Source organism: Equus quagga, chromosome 11, assembly GCF_021613505.1.
Source record: "Equus quagga isolate Etosha38 chromosome 11, UCLA_HA_Equagga_1.0, whole genome shotgun sequence".
NCBI lineage: Eukaryota > Metazoa > Chordata > Mammalia > Perissodactyla > Equidae > Equus > Equus quagga.
In genome coordinates, this window is record NC_060277.1 from 8,738,447 (window position 1) to 8,765,566 (window position 27,120).

The 27,120-nt window shown below is 37.5% G+C and overlaps 1 protein-coding gene across 2 annotated transcripts in view; it reads left to right on the forward strand.

The window, feature by feature from the left end:
• PTPRK (protein tyrosine phosphatase receptor type K) overlaps window positions 1-27,120 on the forward strand; it is a 505,438-nt gene that overhangs the window by 166,556 nt on the left and 311,762 nt on the right. For both annotated transcript variants that reach the window (XM_046675015.1, XM_046675016.1), the window contains exon 3: window positions 22,697-22,968. In XM_046675015.1, coding sequence (XP_046530971.1) covers window positions 22,697-22,968 — 272 coding nt within the window. The remainder of the gene's footprint in view (window positions 1-22,696; window positions 22,969-27,120) is intronic.

Below are 27,120 nucleotides of genomic sequence, written 5' to 3' on the forward strand. Positions count from 1 at the left end.
TTAATCTTACATTGTTTTTCATATAATGAGTTAATTGGAAAATTTATTTGCAAATTCTGTAAATACAAATTTGGAAATAATATACCTTCATTTGATGTTTCCATACTAATAATGCTATGGTGACTTTTGAATATTATTCTTCACAGCTTTTTTCAAAGCATCTATGTTTGTGTGAAATCTACACTAGATGACCTATATTGAGACCCATGTCTTAATATTTTTTGTTATAATCTTTGGGTTATTGACATAATCTAATTCCCATGGGTGCTCTATTGCTGACAAAGCAAAATTTCAGGAACTTAGAATAAACTTTTTGAGCAACAGTGAAAACAGCTAATTCATGGACTGTTATGTTTTGATGCTGGATTGCACTTTTAAATTTTAATTACATTGTAGAGATTGGAGTGTTATAAATACATAAAACGTGGGAAACTTTTAGATTTCTTGAAGAGTTTATTTGCAGAGAATGGAATTCACTAGCTGCATTTGTAATGGTTAAATATGAGTATACATATATTTTAACTGTATTTTGTATGAGGATAGGAACAGTAACTAAGCTTAAAAACATATGAGATAGGAAATCCCTTACGTTTGTGTGCCCCTGCTGCCCCCTCCCTCTCACATACATCCTCAGATACAGACTTTTACAGATTAAATGAAAAACTTAAAGGTCTCTGATAGAGGGTTGACTTTTGTGGTTTTAAAAAACAGATAAGCAAACAAATGAAAAAAATAATCTCAACATATTATATTGACCTTTCTTGATGATAGATTTATCTCCAGTTTCTACCAGTTCTGAGATACTCAGAATGGCAGTTGGCTCTACAGTGAATTTAGTTTGCCTTTCAGTTGCCTGAATTAGCAACACTTTTAAGGTACCGTTTAACAAGGAAGAAGGTATAAACACTCCCTTGATGGTATTCTCATTGTCTCAAGCGGACAAACTCACACTTTGCTCAGAGTCAGTAGACAGTGCCATCATGATTGAAATGATCCGTCTTCTCACCTCTCTTCCCATTGCTCCCACTGTCCCACCAAGCTTGCTGGTGAATGGCTAAAGTTTCTTTCACAGTCATAGATCAAAGATTAAAATATTAATTTATATTGTTTCTGGTGAGGTAACATTGTAATGGTTGTTAGGAGCCTCATTGACTGTTTTTGGTGTGCTTGAGAGTCAAAGTATATCACTTAAGGTCAGTCTTTTGATGCATGTCAATTAATATTTTTTCATTTCTTTCCTGTTGTTACAGGAATAGCAAGCATGGCATTGTCGTTTGTTGTAGACTTACTGTGTGCCAAGCCTCATGTGAAACGCTTTGCGGGTGCTCTCCAATATATTCTTCATGCCAGTCCTGTGAGGCAGGCTGCATTTTCCCTGTCTGATAGAGGAAGGACTTGTGCTTCAGGAAGGAGACATAATGTACTCCAGATCACACCCTTACCGTGCGTTAAACTGGGTTGGTCTGAGCCCATCCATGTCGTTGGGAACAATCGTAAGCTTTATAAGTGTTTTATCTTTCCTGAGAGCTGTCTGTTTCCTGAGGGATGAGAATCTGCACAGGATTAAGTTGTCAGGCAGCTGAAAAGGAAAACAATTCTATTTCATATAATTTATGAAATGTTTTGGATTGGGGCTTTACGGCAGACTGTCTATTAATAAGATCGTTATACTCAGGAAATTAATTATTTGAAGTTTTATTATGCTATAGGATGTATCAGAAAATTGGCTAAAAGTTTCAACTTTTTATGACAGGATTACTCACTATCAGGCAAAAATAAAAGACTCTTTTCAGTTTTCATCTCTGTGGTTTAGTTTCTTTCCTTGAATATTTACAATGTTTGTCATTGAGATATGTCACTTAAATTCAGTGTTTTCCAGATTTTTAATCTGACAGAGAAACATCAGGAATGTAGTATCCTTGTATCTCTCTTTTCTTTCCTGCTTCTGATTGTTACTTATTGGAACATTTTTGAGACAGCAGGTGTATACTGAGGTGGAAGTATGTTCTTTTCCACTTTTCACTAAGGTGAAAGTAGGTAAATAAGGCATTTATTGCCTGAGATATATATCTTTTTAAAATGTAACTTTAAAAAAATAAATACAGTGGGTATTAAAAAAAAACCCTACCACTTTCCTTTGTAGTTAAAATTGAGTCTATTTTGAGGATTAGATATATATAAGTCTAATGGAAATAAGGCTTATACATTTAGATTCATTATCTCAGAACATTTGGTATAACAGGCAAGGTTGTATTAAACACCTTCACGGTAACAAGATGTGTTGGTGAGAAGGGATAAAATGCAAGGAGTGTAGACTTCCCTTGCATGACAATTAGCACATATATTATCTCTCCAGTCTCAGTTATGTACTGAAGAGGAATCCTAGACAGTGTTGGAGGAGAAATAAATTGGAAAACATTCTTGTTTCTTCTGAGGCTGAGCTTCACATCATAACTTAATTATTTGTGTCTCAGATGTTGGGATTGTCTCAAATGTCAGTGATTCAATTAGCCGATCCTTATTGATTCCTGACCTCTTCTTAGTACAAAGCTGGATGCTGTGGCTTGAAGTAGAATAGGATGTTGTCATCAGCAAGATGACTTGTCTTCTTGAGGAGATGGCAAACACACACAGAATAATTAAAAAATAGACAACAGGATGAATGAAGCTACTGCTCACTTGATACCTACTTTGTGCCAGTCTCGGAGTTAAGTATTTCATGTATATAATGGGAACAAAAATGCTTCTTCTTGCTCATACCTAAAGGCTCAATTCCCTTTGGTGTCACATCAGTGAGAATCATATATTCCTTATCAAAAAGTGTGTAAAATAGCATGCATTCACTGAAGACTCCTTCACATTTATGCATATGTATATATGTATCAATGCGTTTGTGTGTGTGTATGATGTATATCATAATAAGTGGCAAACTTGCTAAAAAAGGAAACCCTCTTTCTATGACTCCTCGAAGTTCCTTATCACATAGTAGTTGCCCTAATTTTGTGTGTCTCTGCAAAAAGTAATCACTTGGCTTTATATTTAGAGACCTACCTTTCTCCCCATTCCTCTACATTAAGGATAATTGTTTTCTGTTCCTCAGGTAACTTTCTGCTTTTCATTAAATAAACAAATTTATAGTTTCTCTAGATTAATTAAAAAATTCCCCCCCTTCATTCTCCCGGTCCGCAGAGGTGTGACAAAAGGTGAGGAATACAAACAAAAATCCTCCTTAGAAATGAGAGGTGATTGGAGAGAGTTGAAGAGAGACTCTGAATAGTCATGGTTTAATTTGGTTGAGTCTGGCAGCATATGTCCTACATTGTAGTGTATCAGCTTATGTTTTACAGTATTTTGGCAAACACAGATCTCCAATTGTTAGCGAATTCAGGATAAGGATCCTGATATAACTTCAGTTAGTTTTTGAAAGATGAGTGTGATTTCTTTGGGTAAGTGATGATGGGAGGGTTTCTAAGAGCAGGAGCAGCATCGGTGGATGTAGAGAGAATGGTGTAAGAAACATCTTCACCTTGGTCCTATTGATCAGGATACAGTTGACTTGTTTACAACAGGGGATCCATGTGAGGGAGTTAGGCTTCCTTTTGAGTGAGAAGAGTGAGGAAGTATTTTTGACTTAAGAAATCAAAGCACAGAAATTTGTTGTTGTTTTTTGTATGCAATATTTGAAACATTTAAAGGGATAAATATATTCCATGTATGCCTCCCAAAATTTCTATAAGGCAGGTAATTATCTTTATTTTGCAGATAAAGAGCCCAATTCTGTAAAGTGGAAGTGAGTTGTGAAGATCACTTAACTTGTAAGGGGTAGAGCCAGGATTTGAACTAAGTTTGATCTGACTTCAGAGTTCATTCTCCTAACTATATGCTTAGAAAAATAGACAAAATTGCAGATGTTTCTTAGTTTAAGATCTGTCTTGTTTATTTCAACTGGACTTGGGAGAAATAGGAACTTTGCCTTTGTATGTTTTGTCAAGCAGCTAAATATGCAAACAACTTTGTTTCACATAATTTATGAAATGTTTTTGGATAAAGCATTTAAACAGCTGGAATTTCCATTTAAATTTTTTTATTCTAACGAATTTGTTAATAGAAGCCTTACTGTGCTGTAGAGTTAACTTATATGAATAACCTTTTTATGTAAATCAGGTCATCTCCTATTTCTTTATTTTATATTTTTCCTTAAATGTTACAAAACCTTGTATTATTTTTATTGATAGCAATCTATTGATTTTTTAAAAAAAATTTATATAGACATTTATATCATCTGTCTAACTTCATTGTTCAGGATATCCAGAACAAAGTTTGATAGAAAAATAGGAGACATCTTTCTTGCTTTTCTGAAATTAAAAGAAATATTTGTGAATTTTCACCAATGAAAAATGATGATCTATGTAGGTTTTGAATAACTATGCTTTTTCAAAATAAGAAAGATTTCTTCTAATCGAAAGATTTCTTCTTTGAAAATTTGCTAGAATGAAATTGTTAAAAAGATGACTTTTAAAAGTCTCCTTTAATTTATAACAGTTTTTCCTGTAGTTCTACCATTTTAATTTTGTTCACAGTTTGAATTTTCTGCTTTACTCTAAAAGTGGGGATCAACTTACAATTTATAATACAGTTTCATACAATTTATAAGACCCTATCATTCAGCCAGTACCCAGCTATTCAAGGAAGATGAGGTGGTGTTGGGCAGAGCTATATGACTACGTGATAGGCTTCTTTTTTTCCTTGGCATAACTGTGTTCAGTTTTTAATATTGAGATAAATAACCAGTAGATGATTTTTCTTCTTCTTGGATATAGCTTAGCAGGCAATCACAATTGAGTGTCTTCTCCATTCACGATTTTATGTAGACTCGGCTTTTGGGCTGTTGCCAAGATGGTATAGGCACTTAGGGAAAACTTGTTCTTAGTAACAAGTGGGGGCTGTCTTCATTTACTAATCATTCCTTATTTAATTCATCTACTTTCTTAAACCTTACGTTGTCACATGAATAGTTTGAAGTGACTTACTTCTAAGATAGTTACCCAAGTGGCGAAGATAAATAAGGAAAGAAGATACCTGATACGTAAGAATGCAAACATGATTGTAAAATCAAGTTTCCAGCAAATAAACGTAAATTTTCCAGCCACAAAAGCCTGCATTGCTGCCCTAGTTGAGCCCAAGTTAGATGCAAGTTCTGGCACCAACTTGAAAAGGAAACACGTCGTTACTTAGGTTTTACTTTACGACTTTTAAGGGGGAAGGAAAGCCTTTCCTGGTATTAAATTCTAAAGTTGAGGTTGAAGAGAAAGGCATAGAACATCAAGTGGTGGTTCCTATTTTAAGGGAGTGAATCCCTCCAAATGTGTTTTTTTAAAAAATGTTTTTCTTCAGAAAAATTAAAGTCCTGGGTATTCTTCCAAAAAAAAAAAAATGAATTTAGCTTCATGTAGATGTACTTTTGTTCCAGTGTGCTTTTGCTCCTGTTTTCTTACTTTCAGTTCTCTGGATTGTAAGTGATAAGTTTTCTTTGGGGCTGAGTTTATTATTAAGTGAGCTAGGGCAGTGCTTCTCAAACTACAATCTATAAAAATGTTCTCTGAGTTCTATGAAAGTTTTAAAAATTGTATGTTTTTATTTTTGTGAGTCTAAAATTTAATATACACATATTGAAGAGAGTCTGAGTGAATGAGAAATAATTCAGAGGCATTATTTCCATTTGTGTTGATGTTATGTCTTTGTTAAATGGAAGTATGAACTGCATATTTGTTTAGAGCACATAACAAAGTTTAACAATGGTTCACGTAGAGAAAAGTAATGGGAGACTTTAGTTACCACGTGGCAGATAATACCTGCCACAAACATAGGAAATTTGTCATAAACTGTGATAGTTATGCCAGCCAGTATCACTGTTTTTTACCGTATATACTGTGCAGCTCCTGAATTTGTACACATTAACTTGAAAAACCTCGTTAATAAATAAGTAAACACTTGAGAAGAATTTTTATTAAGCAGCTTAAAATTTTTCCTATGATTGTATTTTAAAATGCATTATTAAATTTATTGGTCCATCAAAAGCATGAATCACTGGCTAAAAATCACTATCCAAGAAAAATAACAAAGATTATAATATCATTGACTCAAATGATGTTTTCTCATGAGCAAAAAAAAAAAAAAAAATCAAACCCAAAAGTGAAATGTAAAATATAAAACAAATATATATTGTTCACTATTTAATCTAATATTTGCTACTTTGATTTCACAAAGCATAATTTATGTTAAATAAGGATTGATTTAAATACATTGATTTTTACATTTGTTTGTATGAGTGAACTCTTACTCTTAAGTTAGTACTCAGATACTTATCTATGCATAGTTTGTTAACGCTGAGGTCTGTGAGAAAGTTTTCCTTTTTAAAGATTGGAATTTTACTCATGTTTGAGAAACACTGAATCAGGGGTTTACTCTTAAACTACTCTTTACTGTTAAACCCACAGGGATTTAACAGAGCGTGCTTTCTTGCACATTTGGAGGTTTTTAAGATAAAAGTAATGATGCTTATCCACTTTCTGGGTCTCTTAGAAAGCAGTGATTCCATAAAGAAATTGTCTTAAAAGAAATGTTCATCAACAAAGAAAGTCCTGAAACCCTATCTGCTTGCCGTGTTTATGTTATGAGCCATGTGGGTTTACTCTGACAGTTCAGACCAGCGAATTCTTAGCTATTTTTACTGATTTGACAGAGATCCAAGAAATAGTTTATACTTAGACAAAATGACTTATCTTAGGAGGAAATTCTAGCCACTGGAGAAATCTTATCCTTCTTGTAGGTCATCTGGACAAATCTATTTAGTTTGTCTAAGAATTTGATTCCTCGGGCTTCTGCCTCTTCCTTTTGCTCAGCCCCTTAACAGCTTGCATCTCTCCCACTACCACCCTCCTCCTCTGGTTTTGTTTTGGAGGAGGCTAATGGTAGTGATTTTGAGCTTTGGATTTCATCCCAAATGTGATCCTGGACAACTAGAAAGGTGGATGAAACCACTGTCCCCATTACTATCCTAAGGACCTTGACCATGAGGTCATTTCTACCTGTAAAAGAAGAATCAGAGGCCCTGTGGTATGCTAGTGCCCCTTGTGGGACCTTTTCTAAATCTAAGGACCTCCTTGGCCCCAAGTCCTTCCCGGACTCCCAGTGTTGGTATCAGTGTGAAGTTCTTCACACAGCAGATGGCACTGCAGCTGGCTGATCACCGTGCACTTGTTTGTTACCTTCTCATTTCTTTCATTTTTCAGGTGTGGAAGGATATTTATGTGCTTTTCTGTGTTGCAGGAAACAATTTTAGGCCCAAAACTATTGTGGAGAGGAAAATCACAATGGTATTTCCATCACAATTAGTTCAAATTTTGTCTCTCCGGATACATATGTATGTTTTAGTGTCTTGTCAATTTTTTCTTCCCCAGAACACATTGTCTTTTAAATCAAATGTTGATCAGGATAAATATACAACACACTCAACAGGGGATTTTAGTTTTGTATTTGAAAAAATAAATCAGGGGATGGCTGTTCAGATTCAAAGATATGTTTAGTGAGGGTCAAGAGGTGAGTATGCTTGAGATACCCACACTGGTGGTATGTGCTTGTGAGTACATTATTAAGTGGCTTTCAGCCAGCTGCAGACAGAGTCTGTTGTGGGGTCTTGGAAATCACCCAAATTGTTCATTGCTGTTGAAACAACATTTTGGTAAAAGATAGTAAGAACATTTTTAGTTATCGGAGCTAGCCGTAAAGTTAGAGGTTTAAAATGAATTTCTCCTGTGTCTTCTGTAGTATTTCTATCACTCTTATTGATAAAAAGGTTTGCTACTAGATTGCTGCATTCAGTGTTCCATAGTAACGTACAGTGTGGCATTAATTCAACTAATTAAATTTACTCTGTTATATTTGTAAAAGATTTAAGATTTTGTTGAAAAGTTTTAAAAAAGCAAAAAACACCGTAGTATTATGGAACTTACATGTGTAGATATATGTGCAGATGATTCACAAATGTGTTTATGGTCAAGATCTTTCCTCTGCAATACAGATTCATATATCCAGCTGCCTACTTGACGTCTTCTCTGGTATGTCTCAACGAAATTAATGTCCCTTCTTCCTTAGATAATATTTATTATTCTTTTTGGCAGCCTTTTCTATATTTGGTGAGTTTCTTGACTTGTGAGTTCTCATGGCCTGAGAAAGAAGTCAAACGCTTACCTTTTCAGCCGTCTGTATAGCTAAGATATCGACAGATGACCAAATCTCCGCCGTTCAGACCACCCAAAGGAGCTTTGATTAGGAAACTGTTGACTGCAGAAAGGAGGCTTCTTGAGGATATCCTTCTGCAGAGAGTGGAGGCCTAGATATCCAGGGACAGCAAAGTACAGGATCCAACCTGGGTGTTGGGAGCAGTGTTATGTATGTCCAGCAGTGTGTCTCCATTGGAGGGATCCTGGTATATTTTGGTCATTTTGGGGGCTTCCTAATGTCCTTTAATAAGTTTCTTTTTTTGCCAAAAATGATACGGTAGATTCTACTCTTTACAGTAAAGAAGTGGAACTGACCTTTTCCCCAGGGTTTATCTTTGTCCAGTGTGCTGACTCTCAGGGAATGGCACCGCTGTCTATTTGGGTCTATAAGCAGGAAATACTTGTACACTCTGGACACCTATCTCTTCTTCACTTCTGTGTCTTAGCATTTTTTCTTCTGAATCTTCTTCTATGTCTTCACTTTTATATGTAACACTAATTCTTGCTGATTTTTACCTCTCATTTATTTCTTTATTTTTTTGAGGAAGATTAGCCCTGAGCTGACATCCGTGCCCATCTTCCTCTACTTCACATGTGGGTTGCCTGCCGCAGCACGGCTTGGTAAGCAGTGCGCAGGTCCACACCTGGGATCTGAACCGGCGAACCCTGGGCCGCCAAAGCAGAATGTGCAAACTTACCTGCTGTGCCACTGGGCTGGCCCCTGATTTTCACCTCTCATATAGGCTTTGGATTGTTGCTTCACGTCCTCTCCATCGTCTACTACCATCATTAAATACAGTTTTTCTCTGCCAGAATGGTACCACTATTTCCTAACTGGTCTCCTTTATCCACTGTGTTCACTACCTCATCACCGTTTTGTTGTCTACACGGTCGTCAGAGTATTTTTCCAAAATGTAAATCTGATTTAGAACAGCAGCCTCCACTTCCCTCAGCTTAAATCTTTTCTATGTCTTTCTATAACTTTTAAGATAAAGGCCAAACTCCTTATCTTTTCCACAAGGCCTTCTTGGTCTGTTTATATCCTGCATCTCCATCCTCCTCTCCCATTTTCTTTTATCCAGCCAAACTTTCAGTCTGTCTTATTCATTATAATCCACCCTATGCCAGGTCCCGTGCACAAGTGGTTTCTATTGCCTGAAATGACCTTCCTCATTCTCTTCAGTTAATAACCCTCTTTCACTCTTCATTTCATAGTTCTAATCTCACTTTCCCAGAAAGATCTTCAGACCTTCTGAATGAGGTCATCTCTTCCCATTATGTGATCTCATAGCCAACCTCTCTCTTATAGTGGTTTCCACAGTTTTGTTTTGACGTATATTTGTTGATGCTTTGATCATTATATGATGCTTCATCCATGTGGAAGAAGCCCCATGAAGGCAAAGTGCTGAAATGGTATTTGTTACAGCATTTTAAATCCGTGCTCACTAGGTTTTCCATGCAATTTAAAAATATTTAAATTATATTATTCATTTGTAAACTAGACTTGTCTACTTTGATAGATAGTATAATATAGAAGCTAAAGAAGATAATTTTAGTATTAGATTTGGATTGACTTGTAAGCAAGTTGCTTAACTTTTCTAAACCTCGCGTTCTTCTGTGTAATATTTAGTGTTTTACATATTCTATATCTCACTAGAATGTTGGATGAATTAAATAAGGTATTTTCACTGTTTTGTATAGTTGTATTAATTAATATAATCCAGTTAGCCTCCATCATCATTTCCATCAGTGGAATACCTGCTGTGTGTAGCTCACCACGCAGACAAGCATGGTCAGAAGCAATAGTTTTTCAGTTTACTATTGAGTTTGGAAAATTCCAGACGTCTAGCCCTACAAGGTAGGAAATGTAAGATTTGTTAATTATCTACTAAGTGTATGATCAATCATAGGAATTCATGAGAAGGTGGGAATTGAGCTCCCTGGGGAGAAAAAGAGAATACAAGCCTTCTAAGTAAAAAGGAGGGGTAAAACAAGGCAAAAATGTGTATTGTATCTTTATGAATTGTGAACTGTGAGTTCACGCTGGTAATTCATGGCAGGTAAGCACTGCAAGGTTTGTGCAGACCCGACCTGCTAGGACTTTGCGTTCCAGACGGAATGCATGGTCTTCTCTGTGTCTGGGCATGCAGTCGATTGCTTCGCCCAGTAGATCGTGCTGCCTCTAGTAGTTAGCGTGATCACTGCCCGTTCACAGTGCTTGCAGAGTTTAGTCACTGCTTGTGGTGCCATTCAAAAGCAATCCTTTTTTTAAAAATTTAAGTCACTTAATCAATTATTAATGAGATACTTGATAATATTACAGTTAGAAAAAATTGTTGGAGACATAGCCTTCTTTCTGGTTATTCTCAAGGGAGAGAGATTTGATTCTGTTCTTAAGGTGTTTCCATTTATCTTATGAATCTAACTGAAATTCTGAAAGTACATCTCAATAGTAAGTTGAAAGATCTGAAAGTCAAATTGTTGAAATTACTGAAGTTCCCTCTTCCTTTCCATAAAAGAAGGGCACTCCCCCTTGGGGGAAGGTGGGGAAACACCTGTGCTTGATTGTTGGTCAGAGCTCCCACTGTTCCCTGCACTGGCTGAAACTATTTCCTATTTTAGCTGCTGCAGTACACCCCAGAGGGAAGCTTTAAAAAGTCTGTGTGGGAACTGAAGCTCTGCAGTTTCTCAGTGTTTGTGTTCACCCATTGAGCCTTAAGTTAGCATTTGTGAAAACATTAAAGTTCAATCCCTGGTTGCTCTCAGGGCAGAAGGAGTGCTGTTGGAGTGGAGGTCACTTGCATCATGCAGCTTTCCTGGTTATGTTTCAAAGGAATGTTTTGTTGGAGGACTATCCTTGGGTGATTGTGTTTGTTAAGAGGAAGTTGACGTAATTGTATGCCAACAGTCAGAGGAGTATTTGCATGCTGCTCCTTCCCTCTCCATTGGCGAACATGGCATTTCACAATTGACCAAGTGTGTTTGGTGATTATTTTTAAAATAACAGCTGGATTGGCACCACTGGAGATGCAATAGCTTATCCTAGAGAACAGTGATATGACTGAGTATTATCCTTTGCTCTAGTATTGGGAACTAGTAATTCTGTTAGAGCTATCTTAAATTAGTGTAGGGTCAGGAGACTTCAGAAGGGTCTCAGTTTTTTTTTTTTTTTTTTTTAATTTTACATCAAATCTTTGAATTATAGTAGATGAATCATCTTGTGACTGAATGCAACAATCTTAACATTTGAGGTGATGATACCATTTTCTCTTGCCTTTTTATTTTCTGGGACCTTAGTTTCTTTTTTCATATTTGGATGGTTTCATACTTGGAAGCTACTTGGGGAGACAAAATAAATTATAGCCCCATTTTGTCTACCACGCTGTTCTTCCTTCTTTTCTCCTGTCTTCCCAGATCTTACATTTTAACGTGTAAGCACGTAATTCTTCTCTTTTTCTGCTCTCACTTGGACTCTTTAGTGTTCTGTGCTCAGTTTCTCGTTTTTTCTCATATCATATGCTCTCAGCCTCTGCTTTTCTTTTCCTTTGTTTGTCTTAGGCAGTCTAAGGCAGGCACTGTTTTCAAAAACAAGCAGACACATTTTTGGTTTAGATCATACTTTGTAAATAGAAATATAAAAAGATTTTTATTTTACTTTGATAGTTCCCATTTCTGTACTCCTTACAACAACCTCTCAAGCAGTACTTTTATTATATCTGAGATGTTTCTCTTTTTTCTGGGCCTGAGATTTTCATCAGTAGAGGAGAGGTGGATAGTTGGATTTGGTATTCTCAGAGCCAGGCTGCAGAATCAGGACTCTGGCTTCAGAGCCTGAATTCTTAACCATTTCATAGACAGGAATAGATTTCATTTGGATGATAGTGGAATATATGTCATTCCTCCCACTCAGGTCTTTTATGAAGTGTCTTCTATTGTAATGAGGAACTTTAATGGTCCAGGAAGCAACTTCCTTGGTTGGACTGCTCCTTTAGCCTGATTACCCTTGAAACTGAGAACCTGGTTGAGAAATTGATCTTTAACCGCCATTTGCTTATTCAAGAGTAGTTGTTGTCTCTTATTATTAATTTTGAGTCAAAATAAAGCCTAGCTTTTCTAATATATTGAAATAGATTTTCAGTCCCTTTAGACATACTGTAACTGCTGAGTAGAATATTTTGACTTTGGGAATATCCATTTATATGGAAATATAGAAACACTGTACACTCATTCTCTGCTGACCTTGAGTTCTGGCCTTCCATTATTAATGGTGCTGAAGTATATCCCGACAACACGCTGGAATTGTTAGTATGATATTTAGTCTTCAGGCACTTTCCAGAGACTGCAGGCTGTACTACCTTCTCTTACTTTTCGTTGTTGTTTCCAATCTTGGTTCCTTTGAAGAGGCAAGTGGTGATTGCGAAATTGTCCGCAGAACAACATCTTTCTTGCCTTTTGGGGCAATATAATTCTGACTATTCTCTCTCAAGTTGCTTTTCATTTTAGCAGCTCCTTCTCAAAACATTTCAGTACCACATCACATAAGAACTGTGCAGATTGGAGAGCCCTGGGGAGAGTGCTAAGATTTCAGAAATTGGGGAAATCTTAGAACAGGAGATCTTAAACTTAGGGCCGTGAATTCTTTACAGTTGTTGGTAAGGTGGTGTGTGTATGTGTGTTGCCAGGTAGAGTATTCTCTGTTTACCTCAGATTTCAGAGAAAGAAAGGGTGAGAAAGGAGGGTTAGAAAGGAATGGGAAGGACAGAGCTCAGAAGGAGGGTTGACACATTGGGATGAAAGGGTGGAGGTGGAGTTGGGAAGAAATGAAAGGGAAGGGTTGAGAAAGGTTCTGCTGTCATTGAACTGGAAGTTTTTACGGGTACTACTCTTTAACATCGTCATCTTATTTTTTACCTTTGAAAAATATTCTTTTCATACATTTTTCCATGTTATCGTCTCTACTGTTCGATAGGAAAGGAATGAATATGTCCTAAGGAACAAATGTTAAGGACTTCTCGAATCAGTGTGCTTTAGCACCTCATGCGGACAATCTCATTTAGTACTGACGGCAGAGCTCAGGAGTTTAGGCATCTCAAGATAAGGAAACTAAGACAAGGAAAGGCTAAAGTATTTGCCTGAGCTAGACAGTTAAATAGATGGGTAGGAGGTGGCGAAAACTGCAGTTTTGGAAGATCCTGGAGAGAAAAGCGCAGCAGATTATGAAATTAGCCTCTTCTAAAGAGGAGGTAGAGGATATTACCACTTGTAATAATCATCTTGCACAGGTTTTCTGCATGATACAGATGAAAATGAAAATTTGTGTGGTCAAAGTAGGAGCCAAGTAGATTCATGCTTGTGCTTTCTAAGATATTGTAGGAGGAGGAGATTGAACTATAGCACAACGTTTGACTCAGTTCCTAAATCTTAACATGTATCAGATAAACTCCCTAAGGGCACTAGTCTCCCAAGACAGAGAAATATTGTGCTAACTTGACCTGAAACCTTTGTAGTGTTTTGTGTTGTCTGAAAGTTTTAGAAGCTGCTCTCTGAAATCAGGACATTTTTCTATTTTCAAATGTAAGTTGGCTACTTAGACCGAATAAATACGAAGTCCTTACTCTCAGGGATTACAAGAAATTTTATTCCTGCAGAATGTGAATGAAGCAGTTTCTGTTTTGCCAGGGCGATGAGTGGAACATTATAGGGAGAATAAAGTTGGGAATAGAATCCTGTGAAGAGGCCAGTTCAGTCCTGTTGTGTTGAAGTTTGAGGGCTAAGTTTACTTTTTCTAATCTGACATTTTATAAACTGTGCCTCATTCTGCCTTTTGGAAACAAACTGCATGATGTAGGGGGTGACCTCCCTTAGAAGAGAAATGTTATCTTAAGAAGTAATAGAATGCAAAAATATGAAGAATTAATCATAGACTGTGCAAAAAAGTGAGAGAACTTGTGTCAACCTTACCTAAATAATGGAATCTCTTGGGGAAGCGTCAAGATTGAGAACATTGTTGACAGTAATTTCAGATTCTATGATTTTTTTACCTTTTTGTTCTGTGTTTGAAAAATCAATACTGTTATTATTTTTGAAATTCTTTATTTTTGCTTGCCTTCAGTTAAGGTCACCAAGAGTTTACAGGTATGAAATCCTTCTGTCTGGTGCTAGGAGGAAATGAGGTTTCTGGTCTTGAAAAGCTTGCACCAGGGCTGTGTGATGCGCAGGTAGATATGGTATATTTGGTACGTAAGACAGCATTATAAAAAAGAGAGAGAGCATTATAGACATGATATGGATATGCAGAGCAGGAACCACAAATAGATGGTTATCAGATTTTGCCATAAAAACATTCCCCCCCCATAGAAGTCAATGCTCCAGACATTGTGCTAGATTTTCGGATGAACAAGATAAATGAAATCTGAACCTTTTGTGAAGTTTTTCAGTCAAGTAAACAAATAAATTTAGTAAGTTGCAAGTACTTTGAAGGAGATAATAAAGAGTGACACGTTAGAAAGAATCTTCAGGGGCTGTCCGGGTGGTACAACGGTTAAGTTTGCACGTTCCACTTTGGTGGCCCAGGGTTTGCTGTTTCGGCTCCCTGGTGTGGACATGGCACCGGTTGTCGAGCCATACTGTGGTAGGCATCCCACATATAAAGTAGAGGAAGATGGGCACAGATGTTAGCTCAGGGCCAGTCTTCCTCAAAAAAAAAAAAAATCAATAAAAATAAAAAATAAAATTAAAAAAAAAGAAAGAACTACTTTAGTCAACAGACCAAGGGATACTTCACTAATAAATGGCATTTGAGCTGAGACCTGAATGATGAAAATAAGGCAGCTGAGGAGAGAGCATTCCAGGCAGAGGGAAATCCAGTGTAAAGACCCTGGGCAGGCAAAAGTTGGATTTTTTTTTTTTTTAAGATTGGCCCTGAGCTAACATAAGTTGCCAATTTTCTTCTTTTTTTCTTTTCTCCCCAAAGTTCCAGTACATAGTTGTATATTCTGGTGGTTAGTCCTTCTAGTTCTTCTGTGTGGGATGCCAGCACAGCATGGCTTGATGAGCGATGCGTAGGTCCATGCCCAGAATCCAAACCGTCAAACCCTGGGCCACTGAAGCAGAGTGCGTGAACTTAACCACTATGCTACTGGGCTGGCCCCTAGAAACTTGGATTTTTAAAGGGCAGATGGAACTTCCACTGTATCTGGACCATGTTGAGCAAGGGGAGAATGGCGTAGGAGATAATGTGAGAGAGGAAGGCAGGGGCCAGATTATGTTGAAGCTAATAGTCGAGCAAAGAGTTTGGATTTTATTGTCGTCACAATGTGGGGATGAGAAAAGATTAATGGTATGTTTTGAAAAAATTAGTCTGGCTGCTTGTAGAAAACTATTGTAGGGCTGCTAGTGTGGAAATCTTGAAACCTCTTGGGGTGTGTTCTAGTTGTCCTCCTGAGAGGTGACTGGAGCTTGATAAACTTGTGAAATGAAGAGAAGAGAGTGGATGGAGGAAATAGTTTGGAAGTAGAGACAATAGGAATTGCTGGTGGATTCCAAGAGCAGAGTGAGGGAAAGGGAAAAATTAAACTGATTCCTAGGTTCTTAGTTTTAGTAACTTGGTTTATTATGTTACCACCTAATCAGATGAAGAAAAATGGGGTGAGGAAACGAAGCTCGTAAAAAGAAAATGAGAAGCTGAGAGATACTATGAACGATAGGTCAATGGCATTGCCTTCAGAACAAAGGTAACAGCAACAGAAATGCTGAGAGATGTTAATTTTACAACAAAGAAAAAACTCATCCCAGATGGGCTGGGACCCAAATCATGAGTTCACTTGCCACTCTTCTCTGTACCCAGCAATCCTGATTATTGCTTCTTAAGCTGGCTGGGCTGGAAACTGTCTTCCTGCACAGTGTTTTCAGTTTTTTCACACCAACAGTTTCTGGCGTGTTCTCTGTTTCTACTAGGAAAATCTTAATGCCAAAAACTAACTGTTTTGCACAGTGTGTTGGTGCTTTGGTACCTATTCAGAGTGGTCTTCGGAACATATAAAAATGCTTTTCTTGTTAGGGTAGAATAAATTAGCCTTTGGACTCAAACTAGAACTATACCATTGACTCTTCTGGGTCTGGACTTCTCAGCCTCCATAATCGCATGAGCCAGTTTCTTGTAATAAGTCTCTTTCTGTGTGTGTGTGTGTGTATACCTTATTGTTTCTGTTTCTCTGATGAACCCTGACTAATATACCCTTTATGTTTATACTGATGTAAACATATTCAGGTTTTTCAATTTTCATTCTCTAGACATCCACCATACCGGGGAAGAGTTTATTTCATAGAGTACATCTTTATACCCTGCAGAGACCAAATGAGTGAAGTAGACTCAACAGAAATAGAAGCATTGATATTGTTCTCATTACAGCATGACGGTAAAGAGTTATATGCAGTAAATATAGTGGTCGCCACATGTGCTCCAGGTACCGCTTTGAGTCCCCAAGACCCTTTCAGGGGACCTACAGGGTCAAAACTATTGTCATAACACTAAGATGTCATTTTTCCTTTTTTTCTCTCCTTTTCTCATGAGTGTATGGTAGAATTTTCCCAGAGGCTACGTGATGTGTGATATTGCAACAGACTGCATGCAGGAGTAAAAATGAGAATCTAGGCATCTTCCGTTAAGTCATACATTACAGAGATTTGCAAAAATATAAAACAGTGCCTCCCTTCCTACTAGTTTGCTTGGTTGTTTTGGAAAACAGTAATTTTTCCATAAAAGTACGTTATGTAAGTTAACATATACTGGGTTTATTATTGTTGATATTAACTGAATTAATAAATGTTTTAGAAATTTCTTAGCTTGAATTCCTAATATGGTCAATATTGATAGATACAGGTTATGGAAACCAAGGCTCCTTAATGTCCTCAACAATTTTTAAGCGTGTAAAGGGGGTCCGTCCTGAGGCTAAAATGTTTGAGAAGTGTTCCCCTAATAGAAAGTTTCTTATATGCACAAGAGTGGCTCTGACACAAAGGTTAAGTGCGTACTTCCAAACATTATACTCTTCCATCAAATGATTCTGTCTGCAAGCAGCGTAAAGCAGTTCCAATAGTTTGTTTTATTTTTGTAGTTGTTTTGATGTTTTCTGATCATTTATTTCACATCTAGGTGAGACTGGTGCTGCCTCAGCAGTTCTATGTCGTTAGTCTCTTTATCTCCTTCTTATTCGTTCAGTCAACTAACTACCCAACTAACCAATTGCCGAGTATTTATTGAACTTCTATAATGTGCAAGGCCCTTGTTAGATGCTGTGCCAATTATCAATTCATGCCTCACAGCTCCAAATTTGCCCTTCATGGACTGCTCCATGATAGTGGGGCTTCGCCCTGTAAGCATTCTCTTTTGCAGCCATACCAGTGTTACGCTTTGCCAGTAGAGGGTGCCCAAGGGGCATTTTAGTGGGAAGGAACTTCTCCACCTGGTTGACGAGCGCTTCTATTTTAGTTTCTTCTTGCTGGTACTGCTGAGCTGACAGTTGCCCAGTGATGTGCCCAGTGCCTGCAGTCCCCATGTGAGCTTGCAGTCCTAGTCCTGGCCTGGTGACCACTTGCTGTGGCCCTCCCAGGGTGCACACAGCACACCCCCTGCCTCAAGGGAGTGTTTCCTGCTTGCCCAGCAGCTGTAGACCAGCTCTGGCGTGAACGACCCAGCAAACTTCTTCACCATGCAGTGGGCTGCAACCACACTTCAAGGCAGTTCTGCTTCTCAGTGATCTCACTCCCGTTCCACAGCTGTTCCTTCCTTGGGTACGGGGGTTATTCTTTAGGGTTCTCTTTACAACTTTAGAGTTTCTACCTTCTTCTAGTTAGTAATTCTTTATATGACACTTTCACTGTTAGATTTCCTGTGCACCTTCTCTTTTCTGATTGGACTCTGAATGAATCGAGTGCTTTCTAAGAGAACATTATTACTCTTCTCAGGGAGATAAACAGTCTCTATATATGTTATTTAAAATTTGTACCAATTTTAATTTTACATAATTAAAGGCTAGAATCAGAGAGGCAGAAACCGTGTATCAAAGGGCTTAAGGCAGAGAAAGCTCAGCGTGGGCTGGGGCTGAGGTGGAACCATGGCAGAGACTTGGCTAGGGGCTGAGATGAGGGGAGGCTTTCTGATAAGAGCTTGGGCCCGTCCTGGAGAAGCCAGCTGGCACGGTGTGTGGAGAGAGTCGTGAGGACTCGGTCGGAGTGGAGGAGATGGTTGGGAGGAGAAGTAGTGGGAGGTAGTCACAAATGCACTTTGGGGCAAATCATTCAGGCTTGTCAATACTAAGCTGAGAAGTGGAAATTTCTCTCAGTTTAGTTTATAAGGCACATTCAGTGGATTTTGAATAAGAACTGACAATAAAAATCTTATGTCAGTGTATAACAGGATATATGTAAGTAAGGAAGTTTTAGGATGAAATTTGGGAACCTACTTATTCATTATTTTCTTTGCAGTTAATCCTGTTTCCTGTGTTGCCACGTTATTTCTAGAAGTATAGCTTAAAAGATAAAATTTCCATTAATACATAAGATCCATAGGGTATTATTTATTCATCTAGATACTAGACTATGGTGTTTATGAATATGGGACTTGCTTTCTTTGGCTATCCTCTTAAATAAAAACTGCTGTTTACTCTAAGTACTTGCTACCTCTCTCTCTTTTTTAATGAATTGAAATAAGAAGTTCCTGAATTTGTATTGTGTTTTTTGAAAGCCAGGATGCTGCTAATCTGGAGGATGCAAATAGGATTTATTTTCAAAAGACAAAATACCTGTGTTTATTTCCTAAGTATTTATCATTATTCTTTTGATGTTCCTCGTGTAAGATAGCATTCATACAGTCTCTCTTCTAAAAAAAAAATGCAATTCTAATGCATGTTTGTTGTAGAACAGTCAGGCAATGTACATAAGCAAGAAGAAGAAAGCAGAAGACAATTACAGCTGCTCCCAATAATGCACTTCACATTTTACTGTATAGTCTTTGTTTTTCTTAAGTCATATGTGCTGCATGTCTGTGTACCTATATGAATGCACACACATTTACACAAATGTATTTATATAACATGAATATATACTTATCATAAGTGAGTATAATATTTTATAGCCTGCTTGTTTGACTTAACGTATTGTGAATATCTTCCATTACATGGTTTGAATAATATCGTTCTTAATGACTGCCTAATTATTCATCAAACTGACCATGATTTTACCAATTGCCTATTATTGGATATTTAAAATACTTTTGTTGTTCTCTATTTTAAACAGTGTAGTGGTGAGATGAGCATCTTTTCTAAGCTATACTTTTGTACATACACACGACTGTTCATCCAGTCTATATTCTTAGCTTTGGAATTGCCAAACCAGAGGATATATTTGTCTTTTAAGGTTTTTGATTCTTATTGCCAAATTGCTCTCCAGAAAGGTTACACTTTTTAAAAATTATTGTAAGCATGTAAGTTTTTCTCTTCTGTCTTAAGTGATATATTAGAGAACTCCATTGCTCAAGAGACTTTAAGGAATGTTTGTAAGGCCACATTAAAGAAGTTACGTTAATTGCAAGTTAGTAATTATCTGTGTGTGCACACAGATATTTCATTACTAATTCTCAGGAGAGCTAAATCACAGCGAAATAGAACTGAACTCTTGTTAGAAATTTGAGGGATTAGTTGGCTGGTAGAACAATAGTAAATAAGCTTAAATTATAACGTAAAGAATGAAGGAAGTGTATGTTGCAGAATTTCCTGACTATAAGGGTTGGAAGCTATTCTGGGAGACTGTAGAAGTCCTTTTCAGGAGTTGATCAGAATAGCGTAGTGTTCTCTGTGTTTGAGATGATGGAAGGGAATCTTGTGTCAAAGCGGCAGCTCCCTCCATGGGGCCTACGGGGTAAATTGCGGCTATACGAAGTCAGTTGGCAGAAGGATTTAGATAGCTTTTTGTTGCTAGTTCTTGCTTCTTCCTTTCTGGAACTGTGCCATATTATAATGCATATTATTTCATAGCACTCGGCAAATTCAGCAATAGTCAGATTGAATTGAAAGAAGCCCATTTAGCAGAAACATTCTATAGAAACGAAATATCAGCACTTTGCATAAACTTATGTAACTTGCATTGAATGCCCTTGAAATGCTAAATAGTTTGGACAAGGTTTTATTTTGTGACTTTTTGTCTTTCTAATGATCAAATTGGTAATTCCTACAAATTAATATACTTTGCTCATTCCATTTTCTTAATAGGAAAATTATTGTAGCTTAAAAGTGCAACGGGCTGAAAATTGCTAAATGGTCTTAATGGTAAATATCATACTATATAATTAAAATGTGAGTCAAAGTATATTTTATTCCAAAGTTTATTTTATAATGGAGGAAAATAACTCTTTGAAAGCATGTAAGTCATTTAGAAAGCACTACTTTAAACCTAGCAATCAGAAGCCATAATTGATGCAGACTTGTAAAAATAATTTAAAGCCACTACTGCCATGCCATGTCACTGAAAAAAACTGTTGTAGCAGGGAAGAATTAGATCACAGTGTTGTGAAGAAGCTGAGGCCCAATAACGCTAAGTAACCTATGCAAGATCTCAGGCCTGGTCCTAGTTAAAAGCAGTAATTGGCTGCTCTGCTGTGGTGAATGTGAAAGACGCCGGGGCAAATCAGCCCTGGACTTCCCAGTGTGACCATAACCCAGGGGAGAAGCATCCTGATTCGATAAATTGGGTTGGGATCCAAGATATCCTGTTTCAAAAAAGACATCATTTCTCCAAAAATATACATGGCCGATTTATTTGTTAGTGTATATCTGTGAGAATCCAGAAATAAAAAAAAGGGAATTCCAGGTTACATGAGAAGATGAGGACTGGGAAAAATGAAGTGAAAGTAATGTCAGTAACTATCACTGTAGTAAGCTTATTCTGTGCTTTAGCTGAAAGCTCGTCATAGTGTCATCATATGAAATCTTCACAGAAGCTCTGGCCCCTAGTGACGCCCTCATGGGAACTGGTCAGACTTGAAATTTTGGTTTCTTGTGTAGTTGAAGCCCTCTTACCTGCCATGATTTGAACCTGCTGTTGGGGGTTAATTGGACTAGTTAGAGTAGTAGTCAGTGAGAGTTTAGTATGTGATGGGTGGAAGTTTTTATGTTTTAGGGAGGACACACAGAAGGTTGGTTCATTCTACAAGTTGGTCAGGAAGAGAGGTGCAGGCGTCATCCTTGTAACACTGGGTTCTCTAACAGTACACCTAATGCGTTTCGGGTAAGTTACATCTAAGGCAAAAAATATTTTACAATAAAATTTGTGTTCTACTTTAAGTGTGATAAATAGGCATATGTACATTTTTTTGTGATGTGTGTCTTTGTTAAAATCCACAGTGATGTGGGAAAAACCAGTGGTTTTTCTGCAGAGGTCCTTGGGCTAACAGCAGCTGATGGTCAAGTCCCATTTGTGTGCTTGGCGCTGGGTGACCTCTGCCTGCAGTGCAGATATCGTGCTGAGGGTGGAACTATGAGGTGTTAGCAGGTTGGGACTCTTTATGTCTTGTGCCTCCCCATGACACATAACCAATGAATACTTATTAAATCAAAGGTAATGGGGTAGATTAATGAGTTTCAAGCCAGGTTCTTGTGGCTCTAGAAGAGCATAGGAACTATTGCAGAACTGTGGCCAATGGCAATGATGATTAGCTGATAGTTTCGTGGGCGAGGCTCCAGGTAGGTGAAGCTACTATGTGTCAGATTCTCAGCTCTAGGAATTTGACATTTTTAAGTTCAGTCCTCACACTTACCCTGCAAAGTATCTTTATTCCCCGAACTGAAGTTCAGAGTGGTCAGTACATTACAAAAGGTCACACAGCTTGTATAAATGATGATCTCGGGATTTGAAATCAGAAATGATTCCAGTGCCTGAACTCTTAGTGTTATGGATAGTCAAGAGGAAAGAGGCACCCTCTATGAAAACCAGGCCAAGAAGTTGTTGCTTTTGTTGGTTCGTTTGATAATAAAACACCTCTGTTTAGTAAGACCAGGGAGTTTTTAGAGTGAGATCTGGATTTGAACGAGGCTCTACCTGGTCTGTTGACGTTGCGTAAGTTACTCATTATACCTCAATTTCCTAATTTGTAAAATAGGAATAATAACAAGTTGTTTTGGAGAGTAAATGAATTAGTACATGATATGTACTTTGAACAATGTCTGTTACCTACTAAGAATTCAGTTCACTTACTTGTTTTATTTCTTTCTATGGGTCTGCTCTGGAGGACATAGTCTTTTTGCGTTACATTTAATACTACTCAGAATGGATTGGTATCGTTTTTAGTATTCTTTCTATTACTATGCATTCCCTTTTGCATATCTATCTATTTAGCTTAATTATATGTAATGTCATTTCAGGTTCCTATATGATAGTGGACTCTTCAGATCATGACCCTGGAGAAAAAGCCAGACTTCAGCTGCCTACAATGAAGGAGAACGACACTCACTGTATTGATTTCAGTTACTTGTTATATAGCCAGAAAGGGCTGAATCCTGGCACTTTGAACATATTGGTTCGGGTGAATAAGGGACCTCTTGCCAATCCAATTTGGAATGTGACTGGGTTCACCGGTCGAGACTGGCTTCGGGCTGAGCTAGCAGTGAGCACCTTTTGGCCCAATGAATATCAGGTAATCGTCTGTGCTTTTCTGCTTTATGCTTTGAACTCGTTGTATCTCACTGTGGATGTAATACTTGGAGATAAATGCTAGCTGCTGCGAATGAGAGATTGTCTCTTTAGCCCTCCTCCAGCCCTGTTCTTGAGGAAATGTTTGAATACATTGGCACAATACCATAAAAGTAGAGAAAATATTTCCACATATAGATAAAAGTAGCTTTAGGTACAAAACTGGTTGGTTATTTGCCAAAGAGCTACTTATTGATGGATATTTCTGTGTTTCTGTGCAGGAAGAAATAGTCTTTTTGAGTTGAGTGCAATATTCAGACTGAATTGATTTACTGGCTTCTTGAAAATAAACATGAAATAGTGTTTCATGAAATATGTTATCTAAGGGGGAATCATTTTGAATAATTATTTATATTTTTGTTAATTATATGGAGTATAAAAATAAGCAAACAAAAATAAGGAAAATCTGTCCATGTGTCTTTGGATTTTTTTCCCCCAGAAATGCTTGATTTAGTTATGATTAAACCAGATAGTGAATAGTGTCAGTACCTACTTTATGTTTTGTGTGACTGATATTATACGATTTAACCAAAAGAGACCATTTCCCAGTTTGGAGAATCACTCAGTAATCCTCACTGGGAGGTCCAGTACCTGGAAACAGAAAGTTACCTCTTTTGAAAGTTCACTTTTGTGTTGGGTCTTGAGATTTAAACTTTTAAAAGACCTGCCCATTTGTAGTTTTTTATAGAGCCTAATAAGAATGCATTTATGTAAAAGTGTATTTTATTATGATCAGTGAGTAATTTGCAAACTAAGAACAGTTTCATGTCTGTTTTTTAAAAGTGAACGATTGCTTCAGATTAGGGTTGTCTTTATTCCTGAGGAGGGTGGGGGGTGGGGGAAAGCAATGCATTGTTTTCATTGCTTTGTCTTGAGTTGACTTTTCTATTGTATTAAAAGCCTCTTACTTCATAGCTGTGGTTCCCCAGGTAAGTTCTCCATTCAGGATTGTGTGTCTATTGAGATTTCAATGGATTTGCAGCACATTCCAGTTGGTTCCATTATTCCTGAACTGAAGGATGTTTTTCTTTGGTTTGGGAGAGCCCTCTGCTTTTTCAGGGCCCCCAGCTCTGGGAGAGCTGCATATGCAGGAGGTGGGTGGGTGGGTGGAGGTGTGTATACCTAATGCTAACGTGCTGGGTGCAAGATAAATGGGCTCCTCTCTGACAGCACTGGGCTAATGGCTGTCATTGCTGGCTCACCCTCACATCACATTGTCATTATACCGACTTCATGAGAATCTGTTATTGGAGCTTAGCATAACACTGAAAAGAAAAAGCTCTGATTCAATAAAATAAAACTCTTGATGGATTCAGCCTCCTTAAAATAAACTAACACCCAATAACAAATCTAGCAAAATTGTTAAAAATTTCGATTCTGGAGTCACATTGCCTGTATTCAACCCTGTTCGCTATTTGCTACCTGCATAGATCATTCTCTAAGGAATCAAATTGTTAGTTGTACCCCCCCCCCCAAAAAAAACACACTCATAGAGTAGATTTTGATAAATCGAAAAATAATATATCTGTGATGTCCTACTTCTGTTCCTTCATAACTAAGAAATGGCGTACATAAAATTACTTTTTCCTAATTTTCTGTGAGCTCTTAGAATCATTGATATTAATAATATTTTCTTAAGGCCCAGATTTGTGCAAAGTTACTTCTAATGTTGAGTTAGAGCACCTGGAACTAGAGGAATGCTTCTTTGTTCAGTCCATTTGCATGACAAAGCTCCCTGGGTGACAGGACCTGGGGTGTTTTTAAGCGAGCAGTGCAGAGTGCCTGATGCGCTTCAGCTTGACCAGGGAGATCTCTTTGGAAATCTCTTGTCAGAGAACAACATTACTAAATACACAGAACCTGTGGATAAATGTTGCCTTGTTGCAGATTGAACTTTGAACCATAGATCATTTCTTAAGTGATTACTTTGCTTCCACATCTTTTTCCTTAACTTGCAAAACTTTAACAATCAATGAGAGCAAATAACAGAGCAGAATGTTTTTTATTCATGTGCTTCGTGATCAGTAAGTTACTGATTGATGTTTGCATCGATTCTGTCCTTTAAATACCTGGTTGTACTTGGACATCAGTGATGAGAAACAACCAGGATAACATAAACTGTATTTATGGAGCATTTTTGCTATTAGGAAATGACATGAAAAACTTTTGACTCTTGCTTAATGCAGAATCTTTATGGATTTTTAAAAATTAAAATATAGCCATTGCAATGTGCTGTGTTTGAAGCTTATTTATTTTCATTTTGAAAGAAACACTGCCTGTTTTTTGTTTTTTCCAGACCCTAGATTAAGTAGAGTTATGATATGCATAGAAATCATGCTCCTTGGTTTCACAGTTTAGTCAACTTCTCTTCTCCAGAGAATTTACACTCTCCAAAACTTCTTTTTCACTTTTTTCTTTTTTACCTTTTCATTTTTCTAATTCCTTTTTCCTTCATATTTCTGGTGGAGAATCCTCTCTTTTCTTTGTTGGAATCTTCCTTATCTAACCACCCCTCAGATACACCCCCTTCTTACTCAGCTTTAACGAAAAAACAATCAAAAAGAAAATAGCCCCAGAGTGCTACTACTTTAATTGGTATAGGATAATTTCTGTATAAAAATCATACTCCTAGAAGTGAAAAAAAATCCTCTCTGCAAGCTAGCTCTTCTCTTTTCCATTTTTCTCTTGGACTAAAAATTTGAAATAGATATAGTGTATCTTTGCTGTGATTTGCCTTCCCAGAGAGTCTGTCTTACCAGATGCCTAAACAGGAGATTGGTGTGGTAATTAAATTACTTATACTGTGGACTAGTTAATAATGAGGAGATCTCACTTTAACCCCAAGAAGCTTAAGCTCTGATTTGAAAAAGGAAAAATTAGCGTACAAGAAGTTGAGCAGTAAGGCAAAATGATCCTCCAAATAATGAGTTTTGGTTCTCTGGCAGATTAGGATGAGGCTCGTGGCCTTTGGGGCCAGCCTTTCCCCTGTGACTCTTGGCTCTACTGCTTAGCAGCTGTGCAGCCTTGGGCATGTTCTCTAATCTCTTTGACTGTAGTTTCCTCGTCTGAAACATGAGGATCACAACAGTACCTGCTTCATTGGGTTGTTGTGAGTATTAAGTGAGTTAATATATATAAAGTGTTTAGAGAAGTTGAGAGGAGGAGAGAGATTTCCCATATACCCCTGCCCCCACACATGCATAGCCTCTCCCATTATCAACATCCTCCACCAAAGTGGTACATTTGTTACAAGAATGAACCTACACCTGACACATCATAATCACTCCAGGTCCATAGTTAATCTTAGGGCTCACTCTTGGTGTTGTACATTGTAACAGTTTGGACAAATGTGTACCTGTATCCATCGCTATAGTATCACACAGAGTATTTTCATTGCCCGAAAACTCCTATGCTCGGCCTATTCATCCCTCTCCCTCCATGCTATTCTTTTCAGGTTTTTTATTTATTAAAACGTCTACTTACTTGACACCTTATTAGCATGCAGTCACACCATGCTAACCCCTGGGGATAGCACAGGCAATGTCCCTCTTCTGAAGCTGACGGTCCAGCATGGCATCATAGAAGATAAAAACGTAAATCAGATGTGGTGTCTGCCCTTAAGGGGCCTAGTCCAGAGGGGAAATATGAGATAGACATAGAGAAAACTTGAAACGGTACAGCAATTGTTAAATGACCTAAGAGAGAGAAATATAAAATGTAGTGGGGAAAATGAAAACAAAAGGCAGATTTGATTCCGAAGTAATTTGAGGCAGAATGGGACTAGAATTCTTGCCTCTTGATTCCTCTATTCCTGGATTAGTATGCTTTCCACTGAACCACATGATTTTCTTAAACCGCAGTTCTTTGGAGCCAGCACTTTCTATAGTGAAACAGAACAGGCAAATGTAAATTTTGTTTATGACATAAGAATTGCAGTGATACGTTAATATATAAGGAACTCTTTCTCACCTATGTCTGCAGAACAATAGGTGTCTTTTCAGCTCGGTATACTAATTATAGAAAGTATCATATTTATTTTATTTGCCATGGTTATAAGTTTGTAATTCTACCTATTTTTATAGGCCTCAAGTAAATA